At 33.8% G+C, this 24,446-nt stretch overlaps 2 protein-coding genes and 2 long non-coding RNA genes across 4 annotated transcripts in view; 3 read left to right on the top strand and 1 right to left on the bottom strand.

The window, feature by feature from the left end:
* The window catches only part of LOC124413473, an 81,279-nt gene extending 70,997 nt beyond the window's left edge, over positions 1 to 10,282 (top strand). The window contains exons 5-12 of the mRNA XM_046894065.1: positions 1,326 to 1,490; positions 1,651 to 1,792; positions 3,315 to 3,529; positions 4,826 to 5,148; positions 5,307 to 6,791; positions 7,077 to 7,236; positions 7,401 to 7,569; positions 7,718 to 10,282. Coding sequence (XP_046750021.1) covers positions 1,326 to 1,490; positions 1,651 to 1,792; positions 3,315 to 3,529; positions 4,826 to 5,148; positions 5,307 to 6,791; positions 7,077 to 7,236; positions 7,401 to 7,569; positions 7,718 to 7,904 — 2,846 coding nt within the window. The 3' untranslated portion in view covers positions 7,905 to 10,282. The remainder of the gene's footprint in view (positions 1 to 1,325; positions 1,491 to 1,650; positions 1,793 to 3,314; positions 3,530 to 4,825; positions 5,149 to 5,306; positions 6,792 to 7,076; positions 7,237 to 7,400; positions 7,570 to 7,717) is intronic.
* Positions 10,283 to 13,979: 3,697 nt separating this feature from the next.
* On the top strand, positions 13,980 to 15,234 carry LOC124413474. The gene is made up of 2 exons (XR_006929878.1): positions 13,980 to 14,403; positions 14,803 to 15,234. It is a non-coding gene; the product is annotated as an uncharacterized LOC124413474 (long non-coding RNA).
* Positions 15,235 to 15,814: 580 nt separating this feature from the next.
* Positions 15,815 to 17,400, bottom strand: LOC124413475. The gene is made up of 2 exons (XR_006929879.1): positions 17,173 to 17,400; positions 15,815 to 16,460 (listed from the first exon to the last, which is right to left on the bottom strand). It is a non-coding gene; the product is annotated as an uncharacterized LOC124413475 (long non-coding RNA).
* A 5,538-nt stretch (positions 17,401 to 22,938) lies between these two features.
* On the top strand, positions 22,939 to 24,027 carry LOC124412913 (THAP domain-containing protein 1-like). Its single transcript, XM_046893127.1, has 3 exons — positions 22,939 to 23,098; positions 23,317 to 23,507; positions 23,588 to 24,027. Exons 1-3 carry the CDS (start codon positions 23,007 to 23,009, stop codon positions 24,025 to 24,027), a joined length of 723 nt encoding a protein of 240 aa, XP_046749083.1. The 5' UTR covers positions 22,939 to 23,006.
* The last annotated feature ends 419 nt before the right edge of the window (positions 24,028 to 24,446 follow it).

Below are 24,446 nucleotides of genomic sequence, written 5' to 3'. Positions count from 1 at the left end.
ATATGAATTCCATATGATTGATGAGGTTGAAGTTCGTAACGTTAAAACACATCAAATTACTACTTAAGCGACAAATTGTAAGCAATGTTTGTCACGTTTTATTGAAATCGAAATTTTTTTACACCCTAATAACATTGAATTGTTGCAGTGGCCAAATTTTCCAATGTTACAAACTTTATCCTCTATATAATTGTCCGAGTAAAGATCGTAAAAAGGAAGCTTCCGATTTTTAGGTGTATCATCCAGGGGTCTAGATAATAAAAATATAAAATATTTCCACATTCAAGCTTTTCCCAGATTACACGGATTATTACTATTATATTGTTAAGTGCAGGTTTGCGGAAAAAAAATCATAACAACGATAAACATAGTCCTCGAAAACGAAGTGATAACGAAAAGAATTTCTACTAGTGTTCGGTTAATCACTCGCACAGTATAACCTACTAATAATAATCAATTATACAGTGCGCCTTTTTATTTTTTATTTTTTTTGCAACTTGAAATCGCATTATTCAGTTGTAGCTAACTTACGGCCATAAACTATTTTCATTTTTTACTGGAATAACAAAACAAAGAAAAAAATTTGCTTCTGACAAGGAGAGGCTATGATGCGTGCATCACCGATTCGATCCATCTTTATTACACGTGTAGTTTATGACCAGAAGTATAACACGTGCGAGTAGTATCGTGCACTTCTTAGCCGTTTCCGAGAAATTAATCGAATTAATTATCAATTGATCAGTAATGAAAATTAAAATTACTCGTACCTGTTATACTTCTGGTCATGACCTACTACACGTGTAATAAAGATGGATCGAATCGATGATGCACGCATCTTACCCTCCCCTTGTGAGTAAACAATAAAAAGGAGTATTTATAACTGCAACAAGAACACCAACAATAAATGTATTTCCATACTTTTTAAAATATAAGTCATTCGTACGATATTTTCATTCGATCCTTGCAACAAAATTGATGCAACCATAAGACTTTATTCAACTAAAAAAACATATGTAGTAAACTATATCCAAACAGATTAGTGTCACACGATTACCTAGAAAAAATTCACAAATTGCATTGACTGCTGTGATAACAATAAAGCTTTACGTGTGCTACACAATTTCTTGCAATTTTAACAAAATCGAAACCCCATCGCGGATACCTATGCCCATTTCGCAATAATTTCTTGGCACCTCTAAGTAGAATATAACAAAATCCCATCAAATTCCCATCTGCCCAGCAGTTACAAAGTTTAGCCAAAAAATTTTTTCTGGTTAAAAAATCTCACGTTATTAATATCGAACGATATCGTTTTTGCGTTACAGGATATTATCAGCCGGCTGGACCACTGATACAGCATCCTCCAACGCTGCCTCCGGTCAAGGGTCCTCCACCAGAACCAACCCCTACGCCACCACAGAACTCCGAGGGTTCCGATGACCTGGTAGCGACTTCAACTACTTCCGGCGGTACGACGAGCGGTGGCGCAGGTATTTACATACATCATACCTATCTGTATATGTATTATATATAGTTTTGAGAGAAGTGTGTCATAGGATAATACGATAACTTTTGATGAGCAGTGGGGATAGTGGTGAAAAAAAAAAAACAATTTTTATGCAGCTGAATTTCAAATCTACTCTTTTATAGGTGGCGGAAGCTTCTACAGGACGTATTGTCCTCAGTACTACGGCACCCCACCGCAATATCAAGAACTTTGTTACCCGCCAACGTACTCGCATCCGCATTCTCATCCACCGCCTTATTACAAGTACGCCCCAACTTACAGACGGTGAGTAACAGGGTTGTTTTTTTAATTTATAGGTAGGCTCGCGTGTTGTAGAGTAATTTTCATTGATACCTTTGGAAACAAAATGCGACTTTGATTCTATACGAATGATGTGACAATGACTGGCGATGCAGTCGATGTGAGAGATTGGAAGTCATTGTCACGTAATTCGTGTAGAATCGAACACGCACTTTATTTCTAACCGAAAACAAGTTAGCCGGGAGCCCAAGACGTTTAATAAACATTACTGTACATACGTATGTACGTACAGTTAGGTCAAAAAAATCAAAAACCAAAGGTACTTAAAAATCGTCGAGCTATCAGCTGTATCGTGATATTTTTAACTTGCTGTTTCTGTCTCATCGGAGAAACACGGAAGTTATTGTATAATCACCTCGAAAATGAATAGTTGAGTTTTCACTAGATCTCGACGTTTCAAGATCCAGAGAATCACCATCCGATCATTTTCGGATAGGTGCCTCAGTATGTATGTATGTATGTAATATGTATGCATGTGATCAATTTTTTTGTCCGACGATATCTCGAGAACGATTTATCGAATTTCATCATTTGATCTCAATTTACGCGGCTTTTGCAAACTTAGAACTGATTCGATTTTGGCTTTGATCGGTTTACTACTTTTTGGATCATTTTAATAACAAGATTCCGAAAAATAAAAATAAAAATGATGATATGTTCAAAATGGATGAATGATTCAAAGTCGGATTTGCGAAAATAAAATTTGAGGACCTAAATTAATTTTTCAATAAATTTCGTGATAATAAATATACATAATAAATGCAAGAATTTTCAGGGATGATTTGATTCTTGACAAAAACTCTGAAAGAAAAATTTTCGTATTTTAACTCTGGAACAACTTTAAGATAGTAGAGTTATCAACATATAATTATGCGTTAACAATATATCACAGTTTACCGAATTTCAGACAATTCTAATTAAGTTGCATAATGTCGAGTTCACCCAAAAATTTACCGTTATATTACCGTTACGAACATATTCGACGCGCGTACTTTATAGTCAAGGAAAATTTGAAACTGTACGACGGATTTTTTATCTACTGATTCAGAGTACAAACAATTCCATAATTCGTCTTCCATGAATAATTAATTGAAAAAATCGAGTGGAATGAGTAATAATAGTGATTGAAGATTGCAAAACGTTTAATGAGGCAACGTTCATCATTCACAAATTCTATTACGCATATTCAGTAAAAATATGAACGGTTGATGCTTGTAACTATATGGATACATACGGATCTATACTTTTCGGATATTTTTTGATTCCTCGACACAATAAGCAAGTAGCAATAATAGAAATTATTCCAAGCTAAGAGACTCCTTAGAAAAAGTATTTTGTTGATAAGCAAGTCACACTTGCTCGAATATTGAAATAGAATATCATCACAACAATACAAATGGTGAATTGACATTAGCTTCTTTGTACCCATAAGGATTTAAGTTCAGAGATAAATATCCTTAAATATAATTTATCGTTTATTTTTCAGCCAGTACTATGGGTACCAAGAATCAGGTGGCCCTGGTGGTGGAGGTTCTGGTGGCGGAGGTGGACCAGGAGTGGTCGAGTATCAACCACCTCCACCACCACCTGCAGAATATCCTCCACCTCCATATTACGGCGGCTATCCACCGCCACCACCGCCCCCTCCAGCCCCTGGAAATCCAGCATACATGCACCCCCAAGGAAGACCTTTCGTAGATCGTAAGTATCGACATTCGAAATGTGGTATTCTAATGAATAAACAAAGAAAAATATCTGCTGCACAATTGAGACAAATAGTGGAAAATGGGATTGAATCAAAAGGAAATTCACTTTTCGACTGCGGGTCAAAACTCCGAAAGTTACTAATCTTCACATGCGAGTCATTCCACGTCAGACCCAAGATTTTTGAAACATTGTCATTTTGAATTTGCCTGAAATTTTGTTGATATATTCTACGAAAAAAATACGAGATATATGTTTGACGAGAAAATCTAGTATCGATATTTTGGATTTTAGAACATAATTTCAAACTTCAAATTTGGCAAACACACTCTCCTTCTAATGGCCGTATCTTCAATAGTAATGAGGATAATCGAGGCATTGGAAATGACATGAAATACCCTTCAAAGTGATGTAATATAAATTTTTTTTTACATAATCATGTGGCCGTCAATTTCATTGGTTGAATTTTTTGACATTACGTTTAGCCATCACCTGCTAATTTTTAAATTCTACGAAGAATATGGTTGTATTCGTTTACTAATTGTACATTAAGACACCAATTTTTAGATCAGACCTATGTTGGAATCTTTTTGAAAAAATTCGATCTTTTTAGCTTATTTAATTATGCCGCTACGCATCAACGTGTAAGTTTCAAGTGTGCCAAATTTGATATTATATTCCAAAATCGAAATTATAGATACCAAGTTTATTTCCTCAAACACGTTATTCTTTTTTTCGTTCGTAATGCAAATCAAAAAAATTCCTAGCAAATTAACATTTTTGTGAAGTGAAGTGAAATATTATTTTTATTATTCATTTTTTACTATTATTAATCAGAGTGGTTAGATTTAATGGTCATTGAGGAACTTGAAGACTTATTAAATCTCATAAAAAAAATTTTTCGGGGTGAGCTTTCAGGATTTCAAAGCACAACTTATCATTGAGTATGAAAGAACAATTTCGAAAATGACATGTTTTCCGCTTTGCTCTAGTCTGCACCTCCTGACAAAAACATTCAATTCTCTGCAATGAAAGTTTATGCACAAGGCAATTTTTGACCACGGCGCAGAGAAAATCTTCCTCGTGTATTATACGCTTCCATCATAGATAAAAAATTTTCTTGGATTCACATACTACCACAAAGTAAATCTTGAAGAAAGAGGTTTTATTTTTAAATATCTTTTTAGTAATAATAAAAAGAAAAAACATTCTTTCACCGCAGTCTCCCCTAAAGTTTTAGCTATCGTAAACTCAAAGGACTCGTCTGATACTCTAATAAACAAATTTTCACAGACGCAGCCTTTCAAGGTTGCCCGTGCCCGATGCAGTCGTGTCCAAAAAACGTGGATACTGGGCCCCTTATTGGTAATGGTAAGGGGGCGCCAGTGGGCTCAGGGCCCGGTCTGTCATTGCCGCCCAGTGCTTTGGTAGGGCCCCCGTCACCTGCTAGGGGCCTAGCTGGACTGGCGCCCCCCCATGGTGCCAATGCCTGGGACACAGATCGCGTCCAAATCAACAATCATTGTAATCTCACGCTGAATCAACCGCCACCCCCTCCGCAGCACAATCAAAACGGTGGTCACAATCACACACAGAATCAGGATTGTAGAGCAAAGGTAAATTGTGGCTTTTTCTAGTTGTTAATATATCAGTACAACAATATTGTACTGTGAACTTGTATTTTATTCTAGTTAAATATACTATAGTATACTAAACTATATTTGAAATAATTATTCTTTGAATAATTTAAATATATTCCGTTTTCATGTTACAGGATGAGAAGAGTTGTCAGAACAACAAGTTGTCACAATGCAACTGCCAAAAACATGCCTGCACATCGACGACATGCGAAGTGAAGACTGAAACTTTATCGCCTAATGAAAAGTTGCCAACAACCGTGCAATGTACCAATAATAAATTACCAAACTTTAAACAAGAGAATAACAATGTTAAATGTGAATCTTGTAGTGAGAAGGTGAGTGATGATATACCTTGTGAAGCAAATTGCAACGTCAAATGTGAATCTGGTTATAAATGTGAAATAAAATGCGAACAGTGCGTTAAGGGACAGATGGCTGTTTTGGATATGGATAAAGATTCTGGAATCCTGTTAATCGATGACAAGTTGGAAGGCGATAGTGTTAAAGAGGAATTAAATGATGTTGTTTTGATTGAAAATGACAACTGGAAAAAACCAGATTATGAGTCGACGGTCCAAGAAACAGTAGAGGAGAAAGAAATTTCTGATAAACTTGTTGATATTCAAGAACAACCAAAGTGTCAAAAAGTAACAAAGCGTAAGTTATCCCTTGATAGTCTGTCTGACAATAAGAAGAAGCGTAAAATTAATAAAAGGACTTTGTCAGTTGGTTCAGTTAGAGATTTAGCTAATAGTGCTCAAAATTCAAAATTACCACTATTAAGCAATGAGACAATTCAGTCGACAGAAAATGTTCAGAAGAAAAAGTACACCAGGAAAGAGACGCAAAACAAAAAACGAAAATCCGAATTGGCAAGCCAGTGCGAACCTGCAGTAAAGAAAACCAAGACTTTAAAACTGCCGAATAATCTCGGCATTCCTAGCATTAAGCAAAATGCAAGTGAAACTTCAATAATGGAGACGATAAACAGCGTAATTGAACAAGGTTTAAAAATAACGAAGAAGAATGAAAAGAATTGCAAAATCAGTGAACCAACCGAGCGGAAGAAAGTTGCAAACTTGTTATCAACGTTGAAAAAGGTTGGGAAAAAAACAAACTTGCCTAAAACAGTGCCGGGTAAAATCAGTTTGGTTGAGATATCTGAAATAAAGAATAGTCAATACAAGATCCAATGTGAAGCAACAAATGGACGGTCTCGAGAATCAAAACTCAAGTTACAAGATGCTAAGCCTAAAACTAAAGTCAAAACGAAAATTCTCAACACTAAAACCAAAATTGAAGACACTAAGTCTTTAGCAGAGGATTCAAAATTGACGTCAGAAATATTAAAGCAAAGTGAAACTATTGCTAAAGCCAAAGTAAGCGATTTGACCTGCCACAGTGTATCAACGCATACTGATATCAGGAAACCAACGCTAATAAAAAATAGGCGTAAGAGCTCGAAGAAGTCTATCAACAAAAAGGCATGTGTCAAGTCTGAGGAAACCCTAGCTGTTGAAGAAAATTTAGCACTCATTAGAAGACCGAGTTTAAAACCCAAATGGAGCAATGGTTGGAGTTGGGAAGGAGAACCATACGAGGCTAAGGTTTACTTGACGGTAAGCCTAAAGTTTCCTCGAAAAACAAACTATCAATTTAAGCCAAATCAATCAGTCGCGAAATAATTGTAAGTCACAATTCCCTAAATTCCTTGCCAACGTTTTTATAGTACACTGTAAGTGTTATGAATTTTCTCAATTATAAAATACCAACTAATAAATTCACTAGTTTGTTACAGTTGTTGGCTGTACTATTATGACAATTGCTGTTTACTTTTTATCTAAAAATTTTTATGCCCAATTTGAACGACGAATATCATAAGTTTTTACATGAAATTGTTTCAGAATGAGGAATTAGCATTTCGACGCTGCTATGCGAGCATGAAGCACGTAAGCGGCGATGTCCTGAAACCTCGAGATTGTGTCCTGCTTAAGAGCGGCGTACGGAAAGCAGATCTACCATATGTGGCAAAGATTGCCGCGCTCTGGGAGAATCCACATGATGGTAAATAAAATAGATCAATTATTCAAAGGATTAATAGATCAATTTATGAAAAACTCGATCACTAACACTATCTACATTATTAAATAAAGAGCAAGTAATCGACTTCGATTTGATTTCACCAGTTTGAATATGCAAATATCCTACACGACAGATTTTTTACACAGGTGAAATGATGTTTTCCTTGCTGTGGTACTATCGACCCGAGCACACGGAACAGGGGCGAACGCAATGTGATACAGAGGATGAAGTATTCGCATCGAGACATAGAGATGCAAACAGCGTTGCTTGCATAGAAGACAAGTGCTATGTCCTAACATTCAATGAATATTGCCGGTAAGAGAAATGAGAAAACAAAGTTAGTCGCGAAACAATCTCATGAAACGTATCATATGATAAAAATATATTTTTGCAACTTTATACGTATGTCAATGACGAAAATTTGTATCCTAATAATTAAAATATAATTATTTTTTATGCTCAGATACCGCAAAGATTTACGAAGATTACAAGAAGGGCTGGAATCACCTGGTCTAATTGTACCACGCGGAGATCAGTTGTATCCAAGAGTTAGCCGGTTACCGCCATTACCAGTGCCTGCAGACATTGTGTTATTTTGTCGACGAGTTTACGACTATCGTGGTAAAAAATTGGTCAAGAATCCTGGATGATTCTAGTTTTTGTGGAGCAAAGTGAATAGGAACAAATGAAATGCACAAAAGAAAGATAACAAAGAAAAAATTTGTGAACCGTGTAAAACTGCACGCAGGTCTCTTATCACTTATTGTTATAGGCAAGTTTTAAGGCCAGAGAGTCTGCAATGATGAAATAATTACATCATTAAGGTTAATCAACGTATTGTGATATATTTGTATACACATTTGCAAATAGTAAATGCAGTCACATAACGTCCACGATCGTTTCATCTTTCTCTCTTTCTGAAGGAGTGAAATGGTATTTTCTGAATACATCTTCTACGCAAGCTCGTATCAAAGGACGTGTCGATGCGATAATAATTTCGGAAAATTCGTTGAAAAAAGTTCCATTATACAACCCCGCTTATTCTTCAACTAAACGAATACCTAAGCTTCAACAATTACATCAGTGTCTCAAATCCAGCTTTCTCATTTGTAAATATGATTATAATTCTGCCAGAGGAGACACATTGAATTAATCTGCTATTATTGGCACACGAACAATACGATATTATTGAGATTGCAGGATGATTACACAATATTCTTTCATCGAATGATATTTTCTGCTTTTCATACCTTAAATGTCTATTATTTCATCACTGATGCCGCTCTGTATTAATTACTGTAACAGACATTTTTAGAAAATTTCATAATTTTATAGAGAGAATATTTATATTTTTTGCGAAATAGTATTTACACGTTTACAATATATTTTTGAAAGAGGCGAATGATTCCATTATTTACGGTAAAAGAACTTTTATAAACCTTCGAGCAGTTTCAGATGGGAATCAAACGCAAATACGACCATTTAGCGAAAATAGAAATAAGCCTCTACCCAGGTAAGCTAAGGATATCTAATAGTTTAGCCCTAACACGTTACAAGAGACTTCCATTCTCTAAGTATATGTTCTCATTGGTTTAAGGCTTGAAATTATTCTGCATTAGCGAATAGTGTACGCAAGAAACATCAAAGTATTTCAAAATGTTATTTCAATCACAGTCGATGCCTTCAGATCTAGATGCTAATGTGATGCAAAGATAATATTATTTTACCGAAAAGCGGTAAAAAAGAGAAGTAACAAATGTTTTCCTTTTCTTTTTTTACTGAAAACAACTTTCCCATTACGGAAGTTTTAGAAAACGATTCTGTGTGAATTTAAATTGTGTACGTATAACAGATTTCAAAGTACTTTAAAACGAATGCATGGTGATTTCAAAAATATATAATCTTAATCTTACGAGCAAATATTACATCTGGATCTAGAAAGTGTCAAAACACTATAATTTGCGGACAAAGTTTGCATCGTAATTAGATTTTACTAACGATTAAAAATGATCTTGCATACAACCTGAATCAGTACTTTTGTAATTGAGTTGTAATATTTCTTTGGCATCGGTGTTTACATACCTAAGAATTGAATTAGGCGTTCGGAATTCTTCAGTAATTTAAATATCAGCTAAGCAGTGATATAGAACAATTATTGCGATAAACAATAAATTCCAAATGGAAAATCATGAACATTAATTAACCATTTACGTTGTTAGCAGTAGGTGTTTTGTTAAAAATTATATTATTTAAAATTAATATATTATTGATGATGATTATTTAATATCTAATATATTGGACCTAGGTTATAAGTTATTTCCAATCGAAAGGAAAAAAAAAAACAAAAAGCTTAAAAAAAGAAAAAAGCAAAGAAACCATTTGAAAGACCGTCATACCAAAACATTCTTTCATTTTCAAAAACCATTTGATCATGATTTAATATATTTTATTAATTTATCATTTGTTATTATTTAGAAACACCTAATAACAAACAGCGTGTTAGTAATTAATTTTATATTCCTTTTTATCGTGTAAGGAAATCGGAAAGTGTAATTTTTGATAACAATTTATCAATGAAATAATAAGAGACGTGCAGCCATGTCAAAGATCGCCGAGCGCAGAGAGATGAATAATTTAATGTATCAAAAATTAATTCCTAGAATGGTTAACATGGGAACATTGCACAGAAATGCATATCCTCTGTTCATTTGTATAGGGATGAATCTAAAAACAAAGTGAAGAAAAAAAAAAAACGAAAACAAAAAAACAACACTGTATCCATAATTTATTCTTAAGCCTAGAAGTAAAACGAAAAGCCATGATGCTGGCTGTTGCATTTGTTTTAATCAAAAAAAAAAAAAAAATCAGTTTGTGAAATAGAACTAAATAAATTCCATGCACGGCGCTTGATGGTTCGCTGTTGAAAAATATTTGTTTGACTATTTCATGAAATATTGTAATTGTCATTTTTACTAGCCGAAACATGTGTGTTTATGTTAATCGATAAACCAATATAATATCACAAATCAAAGTTGCTGTTGGCATACATTTGTTTTATTTTCATTCTTCCTATTTGTTATTGCACGTATCCTTTAACACATGTAACAACTATTGCGTTCAAACACGGTATCACTCGTGGACTGCTTATGATTCATTATATCTTATGAATTTGATGAATTTTTAAAAATCAAAAATAATATCAGATGTAAGATAATGGTATTGAAAGTACTACTTCCCTGCACTCATCAAATAAGCAGTCTAGCTGAGCTATGTTGCAAATATATTACCTTCCACATATGAATAATAGTTACATAGACTTTGTTTACAAAAAGCCCTTGCATACTTTCGCCATGAAAAACATCTGCTTGTTCTGACAGTATAGGTACTAATAATTCTCTGCATTCCTTAGTATCCACGTGTTTTTCCCCATTGAGTTCTATAATACCCTTGTGGAGTCACAGAAGAAATTACGAAAGTTTGAATTCAGTTTAAATATTCACTCCGCGATCTACGTTATGCGTTATAAAACTATTATAAAACACGCATACATATAATATATATATGTATATATAAAAACTAAATTATAAAAGTAAATTCTCACAAAAGAAATTCACCTTATCAAATTAATCAAACCATAAAAAAAAGATTTAAACTAAACGCATTAAAAATTTGGAAAATATATATGCTATACGGGTATACATGTATAAATGTGTAATTTTTTTCTTCTATACTGATGATTCTTCTATACTCTAATACGTAACAACAAAATACCAAAGAAGCAATTCTTAGATAATTGATGTAAAAAGTATAAATGAAACTTGTAATTGATAAGATCTTCATGTAAATAGGAATCTAGTTTTCGTAATTTTACTCCATAGGTACATAACTGTTTACTCCCCACGAAATTTATCAATGAAGCCAAAGTGTACACTGTAGCGGACGTAATTATTTGTACTAGATCAGTTTCCGAAGACTTTCAAAACGGACCGTGAACATATGTAACATGACTGACAACACCTGTAATTGCATGCACCATTCCTAGTTATTCACACTAGTCTCGGCTAGTGAAGTGTTATTGATGTCTCTGTTGTGTTTAAATCTCAAGGATGTGCGACACAAGTGTTCTACAATCACGTCAAAAGTTGAATATCCGTATCGCAGAATTCACGTTTAATGCACGACTCGTTAAGTAAACCGGGCACTTTTCATGAATTTAAAGCATTTGTATGACTTTTTTTCTTTTATACCATATTATACATATTTTAACAGACAGCCAACCAAATAGCAGTGCCGCATAAAATATACAAATACAATAAAAAGAGTTATTTCTACACAAGGATTAGGATAAAGTATACATAAATTATATATATATACACAGACACACACACACACACACACATATATATATATATTTAGATAACTAGAACACAAAAAATATATTATTATATTCAACGGGTGAATAATGTATATTGAAGAAAAAAAAGAGGAAGAAAAAACATAACAGTACCCACTCAATAATGTATGACACTTTTTGAGGTAAAACAATTTAATAAGATACATATGAGAGCTGATTAACAATTATGGCTTTCAATTAATATTATGCAACTTGCTTATCCAAGTACCGTGAATTCAACGGTTGATATTTTAAAGACGACCGATTTTTATACTTGAAAAATAACAAATATGAATATTAACGGTTTTTATGAAGTGTCATACATTAACGGTATTTAATATAAATATATGGACGACTAGGCATTACGTAGGTATAATATATAAGCTTCATAGAAGAAAAAAGCATAAACCAATTTTGGTGCCACAGGTTAATACGGTTGACCAACTTAAATGTTTATAGTGCAGGTTTCAAGATACTTTAATTTGTTGTTTGAAAATCCAATGTTGCATTTTAGAGAAACAATTGCATCATACAGTAGTTTACTTAAAAACTTTGATCAAATGTAAACGTCTCTTATGTGCCAAATACAGTTTACACATTGAAAAAATTACTTAGTTTTGTAAAACATATAATCAGATTTCAAAAATTTTTCTCTGGTAACTTCACATTGGAAATAAGTTCAAAATAGATTTCGTTTCTTGTAACAGAAATTTTTGTTGCATCAATTGTTTTGACCATTAATTAGTATGATTGTTGCATTTGCGGATCTAACAATTTTGCAGAATTCTACAATGCCTACTGAAATATACATGGAACGTTAATGAACATGTAATCACAGTTAACACGTGACTCAAAATTGTATGCAATCTATCATTTCTTCCACACATAAACGTATATAGAACATGACAATTAAGATTTACTGCAAAATATCAAGTCTTATTTTGGCCCTACTATGCCGGTTGAATTTTTTTAGAAAATGAAAAACATTGGATGCTGAAGTTTGAGTGGGTTCTCGTTAAATATCCCATACGTATGCATATTTTTATTATCCACCTATAAACAAGTTAGTCTTCTGTATTACTCCTAATCAAAACATCTTCTCCACATTGGAGCAGTGATGCATTTTCCATCATGATCAGCAATCATAAAAAAGAACAACAAAGCTAGGATGTAAAGGAATGTAGGCTAGCCTTGTAACATTGTATAATAAACAAAATCAGTCTAATAAATTATTCCCTCATTTTTGGTTACAAAATATGAATATTACCCAACTTTTCGTACCACTGCAACAGATCCAGATTAAACTTTGAATTATAAACTATAATAATATTAATACGTTTCATAATGGAAAACAAATAAATTGAAACAAAAACGTGGATCACATGTAGAACTTTTTCATATTGTTAAATATTTGAGTTTGCTCCTTACATTGTTGCATAGGATATATTTCACTGTAAACTGGATCTCTTGCAAATTTGCTCAAATAGTCATTTGTTTTGCAAGAGACTAATTTGGTAATGAAGTGAAAAACTCAACCCTGTATTGAAAACTTGAAAGTATCACAAACGCCTGACGAATTCTTTACCAACTTTATACCCTTTTTTTTATTTTTTTTCTCCGTACACTCTATTGTATTTGATGAAATGATTGAATAATTTAACCCCATATCGTTGTTCCTTACATTTAAAAAATGGAAATGTTTAATGCAATATTTAGTTGAGAAAGTTTTCAGGAGCTATGATTCGACTATAAACGGTTTACAGAAAAAAAAAATTTCAATTGAATTGGCAAATTAATGTAGCCATCCAATGCTGTGCCTGCAACAAGTCATCTGGAATTAGAAATGGATATACAATAGATCCATAAATCTAAAGTGAATGTCTCACAAGTGACTGCTTATGTGAGAAGATTAAAAATGTACAAGCAGCCGATGCAGCAGCTATTTCTTCCTGTATACATCCTTGTCTAATATCAGATTATGGTATGAAAAGGATGTGGTAAACGTAGTATAATTGCTACTTTTTTTTCTAGATCAAGGTCTCAGAAACAGTATTACTGATAGATATCACATGCCAAGATCATTCCATCTATGAATAATGAGGTACTATTGCGTACAGGCAACATAGACTTGTCTTATGACAAAAATTTAAAAATTACAAAATGAATAAAGTATTATGTCATATTAAAAAAAAAAAAATAATAAATAAATAACTCTTCAACTGGATAATACTTGGCTGTGTAAATCATGTACTAGTTCAATCAACTTAACGATTTCAAGTTTCGGAAAAATTGATATCAAAATTTGAGCACGTTTTTTGTAAAGGGACTCTTTGAAAAAAATAATACGTATTTCAACACTCGTGAGAAACTAATGATTGCGGTAGTGATAATATTTCATGATTATCTCTTTATAGATCGCATGTAAATTCAAGATATCCCGTTACACAGAAGAGCGAAACTCATTATGTATGCTGATTGAAGCAGTGATACTTGCATTGATCACAGTTAAGGACAAATCAATATAAGGTGTTCAATAAGTGCACCTAAGAATAACACATACGACTACATCTACAACGTATTAATTTATAAATTAAACAATAAGAAATCAGGAATATGTTAACACAAAGGTATTGACCATGGTGCTGTTTATTGGCTTTCCACAGCATATATAAACTGTGGAAACGGATCGAAGAGAGTATAGTACGACTTGATCTTCGAAGTAGTCTACAAGTACAATTTAAACCATGAAGCTGTTGGTAAGATCCATTTTTATACATTAAACCACAAGTGGCCAGAGTACTAGACTACAGTATTGTGACAAAAACAGTTTAGATGCCTCACACAGTTAAATTTTGTAGGATAAAAAAAAGATGAGGATGTATATCAGCATTCAACTTCTCAACATTATTTGAATGATTTTCATTCTTTCCTACAAATAGAAAAAAGGAATGAAGAAGTTAGAATTCATCTTTCATCACATAATTTAATTTAAGCCCATTGTCAGTATTCGATCGAGTTTAGAATGGCTTGAATTTTTTTATTCAACTGAAATAAATAGAACCGATAAATTAGAAAATGATTTTGTTAACAAAAGGGAATCTTTCTTTGGCTAAACAGTGTCTAATCTATGCTGTTGGGATACTTTTACGTTGCAGCTAACTCTCTTCGCTGCGCTATTCTGCGTGGTATTTGTCACAAGTGCTCCGTTGGATGATGAGGCCCGTGATAAGAGGCATCTTCTCGTCAGTCATGGACCTGCAGTAGTTTCGGTACCACTTATTGCTCCGGCACCTCTCGTTCATGGACCAGTCGTCGTAGGACCTCATTGGCCACATCCTGTTGCTTATGGTCATTCAATTGTCAAGTATTGGTAGAAAGAGGCGAAGATTGCAACGTCAAAAATTTGTATAAACAACAATTTTCTACTGCTTTTGTCAGTTCCATTTTAAGTAAAAAATTTAGGGACACAAATTTTATCTTGGATGTAAACTATTTTTGACACTTCTGATACTTAAACTCTTATGTAGAGCTCTACGACATTCCGAAAAATACTAACAATTACCCAATTAATGGGCATTAAAACCATTGTCTCAAAAAAATGATTTGCGCCACAAATCATTTTCATCCATCTAGTAAGATTTATGTATATTGTATATGAAATATATGAACACCATTTATTGTGTATAACTTCCGTGATTAGATTAAGTGAACAAATGATAAATAGAATTAACAAACTGAAAAATCCAATAACAATTATATGGTAAAAGTCTTATGATTACTTATTAATCGAACAGATGCAAGTAATTTGAAAATTGCAAAAAAATGAAAATACGAAATAATCTGAATATTAATGATAGCTAAAAAAATCGTTCAAGACAAGATGAAGTTGAATAAAAATTTTCCAGAATGATAAATATTCGCAAATTTTTCATTGGTCTTTTTATAATTCATTATATGAATAGCTGGTCTTATGTAAATATATACGTAACTTCATTTGATTCTAGCATGAGCAAACAACTATCAAATAAAAATGACTGGAAAACTTTGACACGCAGAATTTTTACAACCAATAATTCTGAACAAGTTGTTTGAACAAGATTTATTTGTATCTAGCTGAAATATATAAATGTAATCATTAACTTTTGTGGAGTTTTATTCATATCCCTGATTCCACAATGTGATATTAAGAAAAAAAAAGATTCACAAATTGGGAAACATGAAAACTATTCCTCAACAAAGTCATCACGATTTATTTACCTGACAAATACGGATAAGCAGCGCATAAGAAATCTTATAAAAAAAACACAGGCCACGCAAATTTCCAAGAAAAACGAATCTTGCAAAACAGTTTTATTGTTTTATTTAAAAAATTTCGCTCTAAATAACTTACTGTATAAATGACACATTATTCGCTAGATTCTACAATAGTTTCGACATTGTCTATTATCAGATATCTTTTCCCCGGAATTTTTTCCAACTCAACTTCTACCTTAGACAACAACCATTTCTGGTCCTTAATAGCTTTGTAAAGCAATGTTCCATTGCCTTTCGGTCCTTTCAGCGGAACTTTATACCAAAGGACTGAGTCGGACTGATCATCAGGTTCAGTAAAGCTTTTGGCATAGCCAGCTTTTATGGGTTGCCCAAAATAATCCATAGCTCCTGTATCATCATGAAGATATTTAAAAGCATCGGTATAACATACGGATTTGCGAATACGTGTCTGAATCTCCTCATGAAGTACCAACACAACCCCAACCATAGCAAATGATCCATACGCACATATTTTTATTAATCCTCGCGTTGAAATCATCTGGAAAACAATCCAAAACGATTGCCTTGTTATCGATATGCTGAAATAATTCCAAGTTAAATGAAATTGGCAAAATAAATATCTATGTAGTTTTGATGAAAACAACCCGGTTAAATTCACGTCATATTTGCTGTATGTATGATAATTGCCGACAGTGAAATTTCCTTGGAATCACGAGTGATGATATAAACCGAGTATGTTCTGTTTCGTTATCGTAAATTTATATATACTTTTATGAGATCTTTATAATAAATCGCACCTGCTAAGACGTTCATGTTATTAAGGGGATGACCTGGTCGATTTCAACGTTGACTTATATATCTTCAAATATCAAAGTCAAAGTGGATAAAATTCGAAAAGGAGCTCGACAACTTCATTCGACACACATTCCTGAACAAAAAGACTAAACTACATTTTCATTGTCGGAAAAATAAAGAAATTACATGAATCCTACGAATTTACTATTGCGATTTCGTAGAATCCATGCCATTTCTTAATTTTTGCGTCTATGAAAAATGCGTTAGTATTTGTGTTCCTTATTGCATATAGAATGAGACTGTGAGCTCTTTTTCGCGTTTAAGATTTGTGGACGTTAATATTTCGAGATATATACGTCAACGTCGAAATCAACTAGGACACCCTCTCAACGACATATAGTTATCTATAAAATTGACAGAAATTAGTACAGAAGTGAGAAATATTCCGCACTTACTTTTTCACAATAAGTAATATTGTTCTGTGATTAATTATTCTTCGAATGACGGTGATAATGAAACCTCAATTAAAATTAAGCGATCTTTTATTAGTAACCTAAAAGCAGACACGGGATCTCCGGCTTTTTACATGCTTTACGCAGGGCCGTGAGAAGTCTCCGTGGTGGGGGTATTCGCATGTATATGTAATTACGTAACAAACCTACAACTGATATTCGATGCCTGAATTGGCAGAATTTAGACTAATTTACTTAATAAATATAAACAAATATAATTTATTCATTTAGAAGAAACATAGTTAGTCGTTTCTAAGTGTACACGGAAATCGTTTAGGGCGATTAGAAGCCCCAAAAATCAACACTAGCGTTGCAATACCTGAAGTTAAATAACGGCCCACGTGGGTGATAGCCTATCAGAAACAGATTTTAGTTTTAGTCACATGGTACAGCGTGGGAAAGTTTGAATGTAAATGACATACACAGTGCACCACGTGATTCGTTAGTTCCATTGTGACTATTGAAGCGCTGATGTCGATTTTGTCTGTTCCTAATCGACTCAGGCCAAGGACTCTGAATGCTCAAAATTTTTTGTTAAAACTTATTGTTAAATAAATCTAATCGCACGCTAAGTTTACTTTTACCGCTTTTTTATTTTTAGCTGGTCGAAACCCAGGAGAAGAGCCTAAAGTCTACGCTAACTTGATTGAAATATACCTTAGAGATATACTCGGGATACTCCGTCTCTCTTACTCTGTACTTTATTGGCTGAGAGGAAACGTATCAACCAATCAAGTATACGAGACAAGTCATAACGGACATATAACTTTCTCTCTCACTTGTCCGCCACACTTTCTGTACATACATACATGCGAAGTTATCTCCAGTAGTATATCCTCCAAGGTTTTTACCGATAAAGTAAAATTTCATTCATTTTTACGGTCCTGATGCTAAAAAGTTGCGGATGGCACCCTTATACATGCAATGCCGAACAAAAATACCCAAAAACATTTTTTGTTTCATGCGAGAATAACGCCAGGAAATGTAATCCTATACTTCAATTACTCAGTACATGGCAATTTTTCATGATCATCATTTGAATATGAAGTCATGTAAATTCTAGAATTTTTCATCCAGTTGTTTTCGAGGTCATCGCGAGTGTTTTTCGAGTCAGACAGAGAGGACAGGCCGACAATTTTCTGAAAACCTGCTTTTCGAATACTAAAGATCCAAATTTTTTTTTGAACATTCCAATGACTGAAGAATTCAGTCAGCGCACGAGATTTTCAAGGCGTATTATACGTTTACAAATGAAGCACTTGTAAACAATCGAAACACCGATGACTAACAATTTTTTTTCGTACTCGAAAATGCTCGAAGACATATAATGACGCACCTCAAATCATTTCGTGACTGTTATAATTGTATTTATTACGTCCCTAGCGCACGCTGCGCAGAATACGACACAGCCAATAAAATTCTTAGAAATAGAAAGCAATTGGCTTCCACCTATCCTCTTTGACCCCACCTCGTTTTCTATTTGTCTAACTCTAGCGGATGCTTTTGGAAAGCATTTATGTTGGGATTGCGCAATCCATACTACACGTCGTTGATTAGTATATATACATATATATCAGTGGTGTACCTTGTTATATGGACCAAAGAGGATACTTTTTGATATCGACGTTCAAATACGCTGCATTTCGAGTACCTTTATGGTAACGCTACCTGGCGGATTTCATGGCGAAATGAACGAAGCCTGAAAACCGCGGGGTATCAAGTCCACGCACAAAAAGTACCGTCTTACTCGAAAGAAAATGTGAAAATTATTTTCATTTGAAAAAATGGATACGAACAGCCCGGAATTCTGTGCTTTAAAGCTCCCGTTTCTATATTGAAAGAAGATTATTCCACGTTCCGTTACAAAAGTGCAGAGAACTTAATAAATGTTGAAATTATATATTACATTATCACTGCTAAAATGTTAGTTTTGGTTAAACGAAATTGTCTGAGAGAAACCTGGCTGAAGTTTGCAATGCATAGCGTTTTTGCAGGTATTATGGACATGCCCCATCAACATTAAATTAGATTTTTCAGTCTTCCGAGACACTGAGAATTTTAGAAAAATTCTAGGACAATTATGAAACATAGACAAAACAAAATTCTGAGTTCTAAGAATAGTTTTTCTTCAGTTCGCAAATTAGCTGACATTGATAACCATTATGCGTCTGCACGGCAATATGATTTTCTGCAATCCACCGGGAACACTGAAGATTCTAATAAAAAAAAAAAAATAAACAGCTACTTTCGAGAAAAGCTAGATAAGGAAAAAAAATAAATAACAAGAAACCACTGATTTAAAAAATCTAAGTCAATGTTTATACAATTAAAGAATGGCAACATGCAGTACAAATGATACCTGGGCTGTGAAAGCTTTCTGTCAAGTTGCATTTCATCAGCTTTTCTTTCTACTTGGATTGATTGGTCGTACTTATCAATACTGGTTATTTCAGCGTTTTTGTGTACGCACCAACGGCTAACCATTTATTTATTTTTTTGATAATACACCACATTGAAATATGAAACTGAAGCTAGCCCCCGATAGCAAGCTACCGATTCACTGAAAGTTTACATACACTTTGTTCTTCATGATCAAATTACTTAAAATAGAAGATAAGTATTAGAAATGTTAAAACGCCATAGATTCGAGTGCTCTTATCCATAAAAATCACTGCATGTATGAAGTTCTTCTGTTCTGAATCAGTGACTAGCTTCAGCATTATCATTAAAATAGCCCACAGCTTCATTGTTATTTCAGTGAATGCTTTAAATTTCATTGGAGATTTGAATATTTATTCCCAATGAACAGATAAATTAAATTAATTAATACATGAAGTTGAGTGACTTGTGAAAAAAAGTAGAATCTGGTCATAAAACTCAGCAATTAGTTTTATCAGTATCTGGTAATGATTCTAGAACTCTTTTAGATTTTTCAATGCTCTAGCACATCTGGGAACCTACCAATATCATAAGTGCTGTTTCAAGAGCATAGTTCTGGCAACAATACCACAAAGAGGTGAACCGTGGTATGTAAATTAACTCGGCTAGCTGGCTAGATATATCGCAGTAGCACACTGTCAAAATGCCCGAATGTTATGCATTGAAATGAATGCTATTGAAATTCGATGTTTTCTCTTTCCTCAAATAAGACTATTTTCTTACAGGTGGAAAAAATGATGATCCACGTAACTTCAATATTAATGCAATATGATTCATTGAAAAATCGCAAATTATAATACACTCAGATGCCCACGACGCAAATAATTTATTTTTATTGTCGATGCAGACTCACCATTTAATCTAACCTGGGTGTAGATTGTTTGAAAAAGACAGAAATTCTTTTCTCAAATTTAGTAAATACATACAATGTCGAAAACAATTGAATGGCAATATAATCATTTCACAAACATTAATGCTTATTAAAAAAGCATTTAAATTGAATCAAAATCATACCTAATTTTCTGAATTATATTAATATCTTCTCAATATTATATACATAATAGATAAAAGCAGAGTCAAAATGAAAATGAGTTTGCTGGAATGAAAAACTCAATAAGAGACATTACTGACAAATATCAATAAGCATGTGACGTTAATACCAAGAGTAGAAAAGCAGGAATTTTAGCGCAGACATAGTGACGAGGGAGACGAAGACTCAGGCAAAATATCAGTTTACGAGTACTTGAAAATATATATATGGGTTGCATTTACTGATGTTGATATCAATACTTCAAAATCATCGCGAATCAATATCTTTCATCAAGTTTCCCTGGCTGTTGATTATGGTGAAGAATGTCTATCCATTCATCAATTTTTTAATCAAAGTAGGATTGACACCGAAGACTAGGTACTTAAATTTCTTTGTGTTGGTTTGAAAAATAATGCATGTCGATTGTTATCGTAATCGGTATTATTATAACTTACTAGTGATCTGTCTTACTGAACTTGTACAAATTAACTAATTTTTACCTACCCACTCTCTTATTTACTAGCAATAAAAGTTCCATTTAACCAAGCAAATAACTATTGTCTTTCATTCAATCACTAATTGCACGATTATTACTCAGATGACAACAAATACTGACCGTTGATCAAATTTGAGATCTGACTGTGCACAATTACAACAATTTGGTCAAATATTTCACTATGCCAATGTGAATTAGATGAAAGGTGGACGTTCCCGAAATTTTTAGGGCAATTCGTATAATTTAGGACATTTCACGACAAATTTACCAAATTTTAGGAATTCTTAGAATTGTGGGTAATTAATTGGTAAGCTTGCAATTTATTCAAATTGCGTGATTTCAGGTTGCAACATTATGTAGACATTGCGTTCACACATGTTATTAACAATGTGGTTCACACTGAAAAAAAAATTTTTTTGCAGTGCGAATTTCTCATGAAACTGTTGTTTATGATGAAAAAAAAAAATCCCCTGTAAATTAAATTGAGCTCGGTCGAATGAGACTTACAATCACATTTTCGAGTTTTTGTTTTTACATTGAAATAAAACGTAAGACAATGCTTACCTTAACTCACCGTCGATTTGGCGTGAAAATATAGAAAAAAAATTGAATAAAATACCCGAAAACTTTTTTTGTACTAAATATTGTCGCCTATAAGAAATGTCTCTTGATATATTTCATTTTCGTCAATATTTTCACGCGAAATCGACGGTGCGTTAAGGTAAACATTTTTTCACGTGTTATTACACTGTAAAAACAAAAACTCGAAAGCGAGATTTCTAAATCTGAGCCGATCGAAAACAAATTTGCAGGGATTTTTTTTTTTTTTTTTTTTTTTTTATCATGAACAACAGTTTTATGAGAACTCCGCACTTGAGAAATTTTTTTTTTATTTTTGGGTGATCCACCCCAATATGTATTGTATACACATTCTTTAAAAGAAGACGTCTTAAAAGTGCTAAACAGTTTTAATAATCTGCAGTATGTCAGGGACTGAATGTAATAAATCGTGTGCATTAGCTTACCCATGTTGGTTACCGCTGTCAGAATATCAGCTCATCATCAGTGTGATTTTGAACAAAAACTGAACTGGCACTGACTGGCACATCGCACGAGGCTGAAGTTAGTAACGTCAACATAACGAAACAATGAGAATAAAACAAATACGAAACGATTAACAGAATCGAAAATGACTTTGGACAAACGTGCTATAACGCATAACTTGTTTGTAACATACATAATCGCACCCACTCACAATGACAGAACTCGATTAATTAGAATACGCGTTGTGAACACACGACATCCGCGACGTTCCGCGCACACTTCTCACACGCGAATAATGAAAATTACGCCGGCGAATGCTTCCTCAAACTTGTTCCAACTGTTGAGATCGCTCGGATGATCTCGCTGGAAATACTCGGAACGTTCTAAGGCCGGATTTTCACGGGCAGCAAAATGCTGCAGCATTTCGTTGCCGCAGCGCCATCTCGTGACAGCGCCGTGAGTTGGTCCCGTGGTTCGTGCGTAGACTTATGAAAGGTGCGTTCCGAAACTAGCTGGCAGCGCTAAAAACTCCCTAGGACCGAGACGGAGCTAGTAATAAACTCGGCAGCGAAAAAGAGATAAAAGATAGTTGACAACACTGGAAGCTAATTTCGGAACGCACCCAAAGTTCATAAAGATTTGTGCAACAGCCATTTGGCAACACTGTCAGATACGGAGGCCCAATAATGTGAACACAGGACTATACGTCGCTGGTTAATACCCAACAGACTTGAAATTAATGTTATTTGTGAAAATCAAAATTGGAAAATGGTGTTAAGGTGCAATGTTAAAGGATGCCGAAGAATGTCTAGCATGGATAAAGATCATTCCTTCTTTCGATTACCGAAGGATGCCGAAACGTAAGTTCTTTGCTGAAACAAAGTATATTTCGTAGCAAACTTAACCTCGAAATTAACCGTCGAAGAGTACTCTATAACCATTTCTGTGGTGAGGATAAAATAAAAACGATGTTAGGTACATTATGTATTTATTCTTGAAGTCGAGATTCACTTTGTGCGGCACGTATTCAATTACGCCCTATAGTTATATATCAGTGTACACCATCTTTTGTTTACAGGCGTGATAAATGGTTGAAATTCCTCGGACCAAAGAATTGTTATGGTAGCATTCGAATTTGTACGGACCATTTTGACAATGACCAGATTAGAAAGAAATTCCCAAGGCCGTTGTTAATCCGAAACGCTCTACCAACCATTAAACCAACCGAAAAATCGTCCCAAAAATCACAAAACCAGAAATCTGTTGAAGGTATGTAAATTTTGTATTTTCTACTTTGATCAATTCCTTTCTTGCTAATATATGTGTTAATATGGAATTCCGAATTACAGGTAAACATACAGAGTCGCGTTTGCCAGAAACAGCAGAACAGAACAGAGTATCACCGCCACGAACACAGATGAAATTCCGCATTACAGATAATCACACAGCGTCGCATTTACCAGTAACAGCAGAGCAGAACAAAACATCATCCCCACGAACACATATGGAATTTCGAGTTACAGATAATCACACAGAATCGCGTTTGCCAGAAACAGCAGAAGAAAATAAAATATCATCCCCACGAACACAGATGGAATTCCGAATTACAGATAATCATACAGAGTCACATTTGTCAGAAACAGCGGAACAGGACAGAGCATCACCCCCACGAACACAGATAATCAATATACACGCCAATAACGTAGGTCAAATAGTAATCTCAGATGAGAACAGGAAAATAATTGTAAATATTATTAATGATTCAAAAAACCCAGTAGCTACATATTAGAATGTATATAAATAAAATCGAATCTTTGTTACAAAGTAAGCGTGTTTGATGCTACTACTCTCTCTATCACTTCAAATAATTCTACATAAATTTCGATAAGACATGCTCGACTACATATGTCTCAATTTTATAAGTTTAAACAGTGCGCTGCAATTCTCAAAGCAGAACGATAGCTGCATTGCGTAGTGGAATTAACAGATTAAAATTAGATACCACAAAAAAAACCGAATCAAAAGAAATAGAAGTCTCCAAAGGCCTATAGGTTTTCTGCAAAATTTTTACTTTACCGTCCATAAAGGTAATATACAAATATCAACGACAATTTGTAGTTTTAGTACAATCAAAAGATGAATTTACACCTGGTCCGTTAAAAGATTAAGTTGGGTCTCTTCATTTCAACCAAGTTTTCTTGATATCAG

Source organism: Diprion similis, chromosome 12, assembly GCF_021155765.1.
Source record: "Diprion similis isolate iyDipSimi1 chromosome 12, iyDipSimi1.1, whole genome shotgun sequence".
NCBI classification, from domain to species: Eukaryota; Metazoa; Arthropoda; class Insecta; order Hymenoptera; family Diprionidae; genus Diprion; species Diprion similis.
The sequence above is the reverse complement of the archived record's forward strand: the minus strand, read 5'-3'. Positions and strand labels throughout refer to the sequence as shown.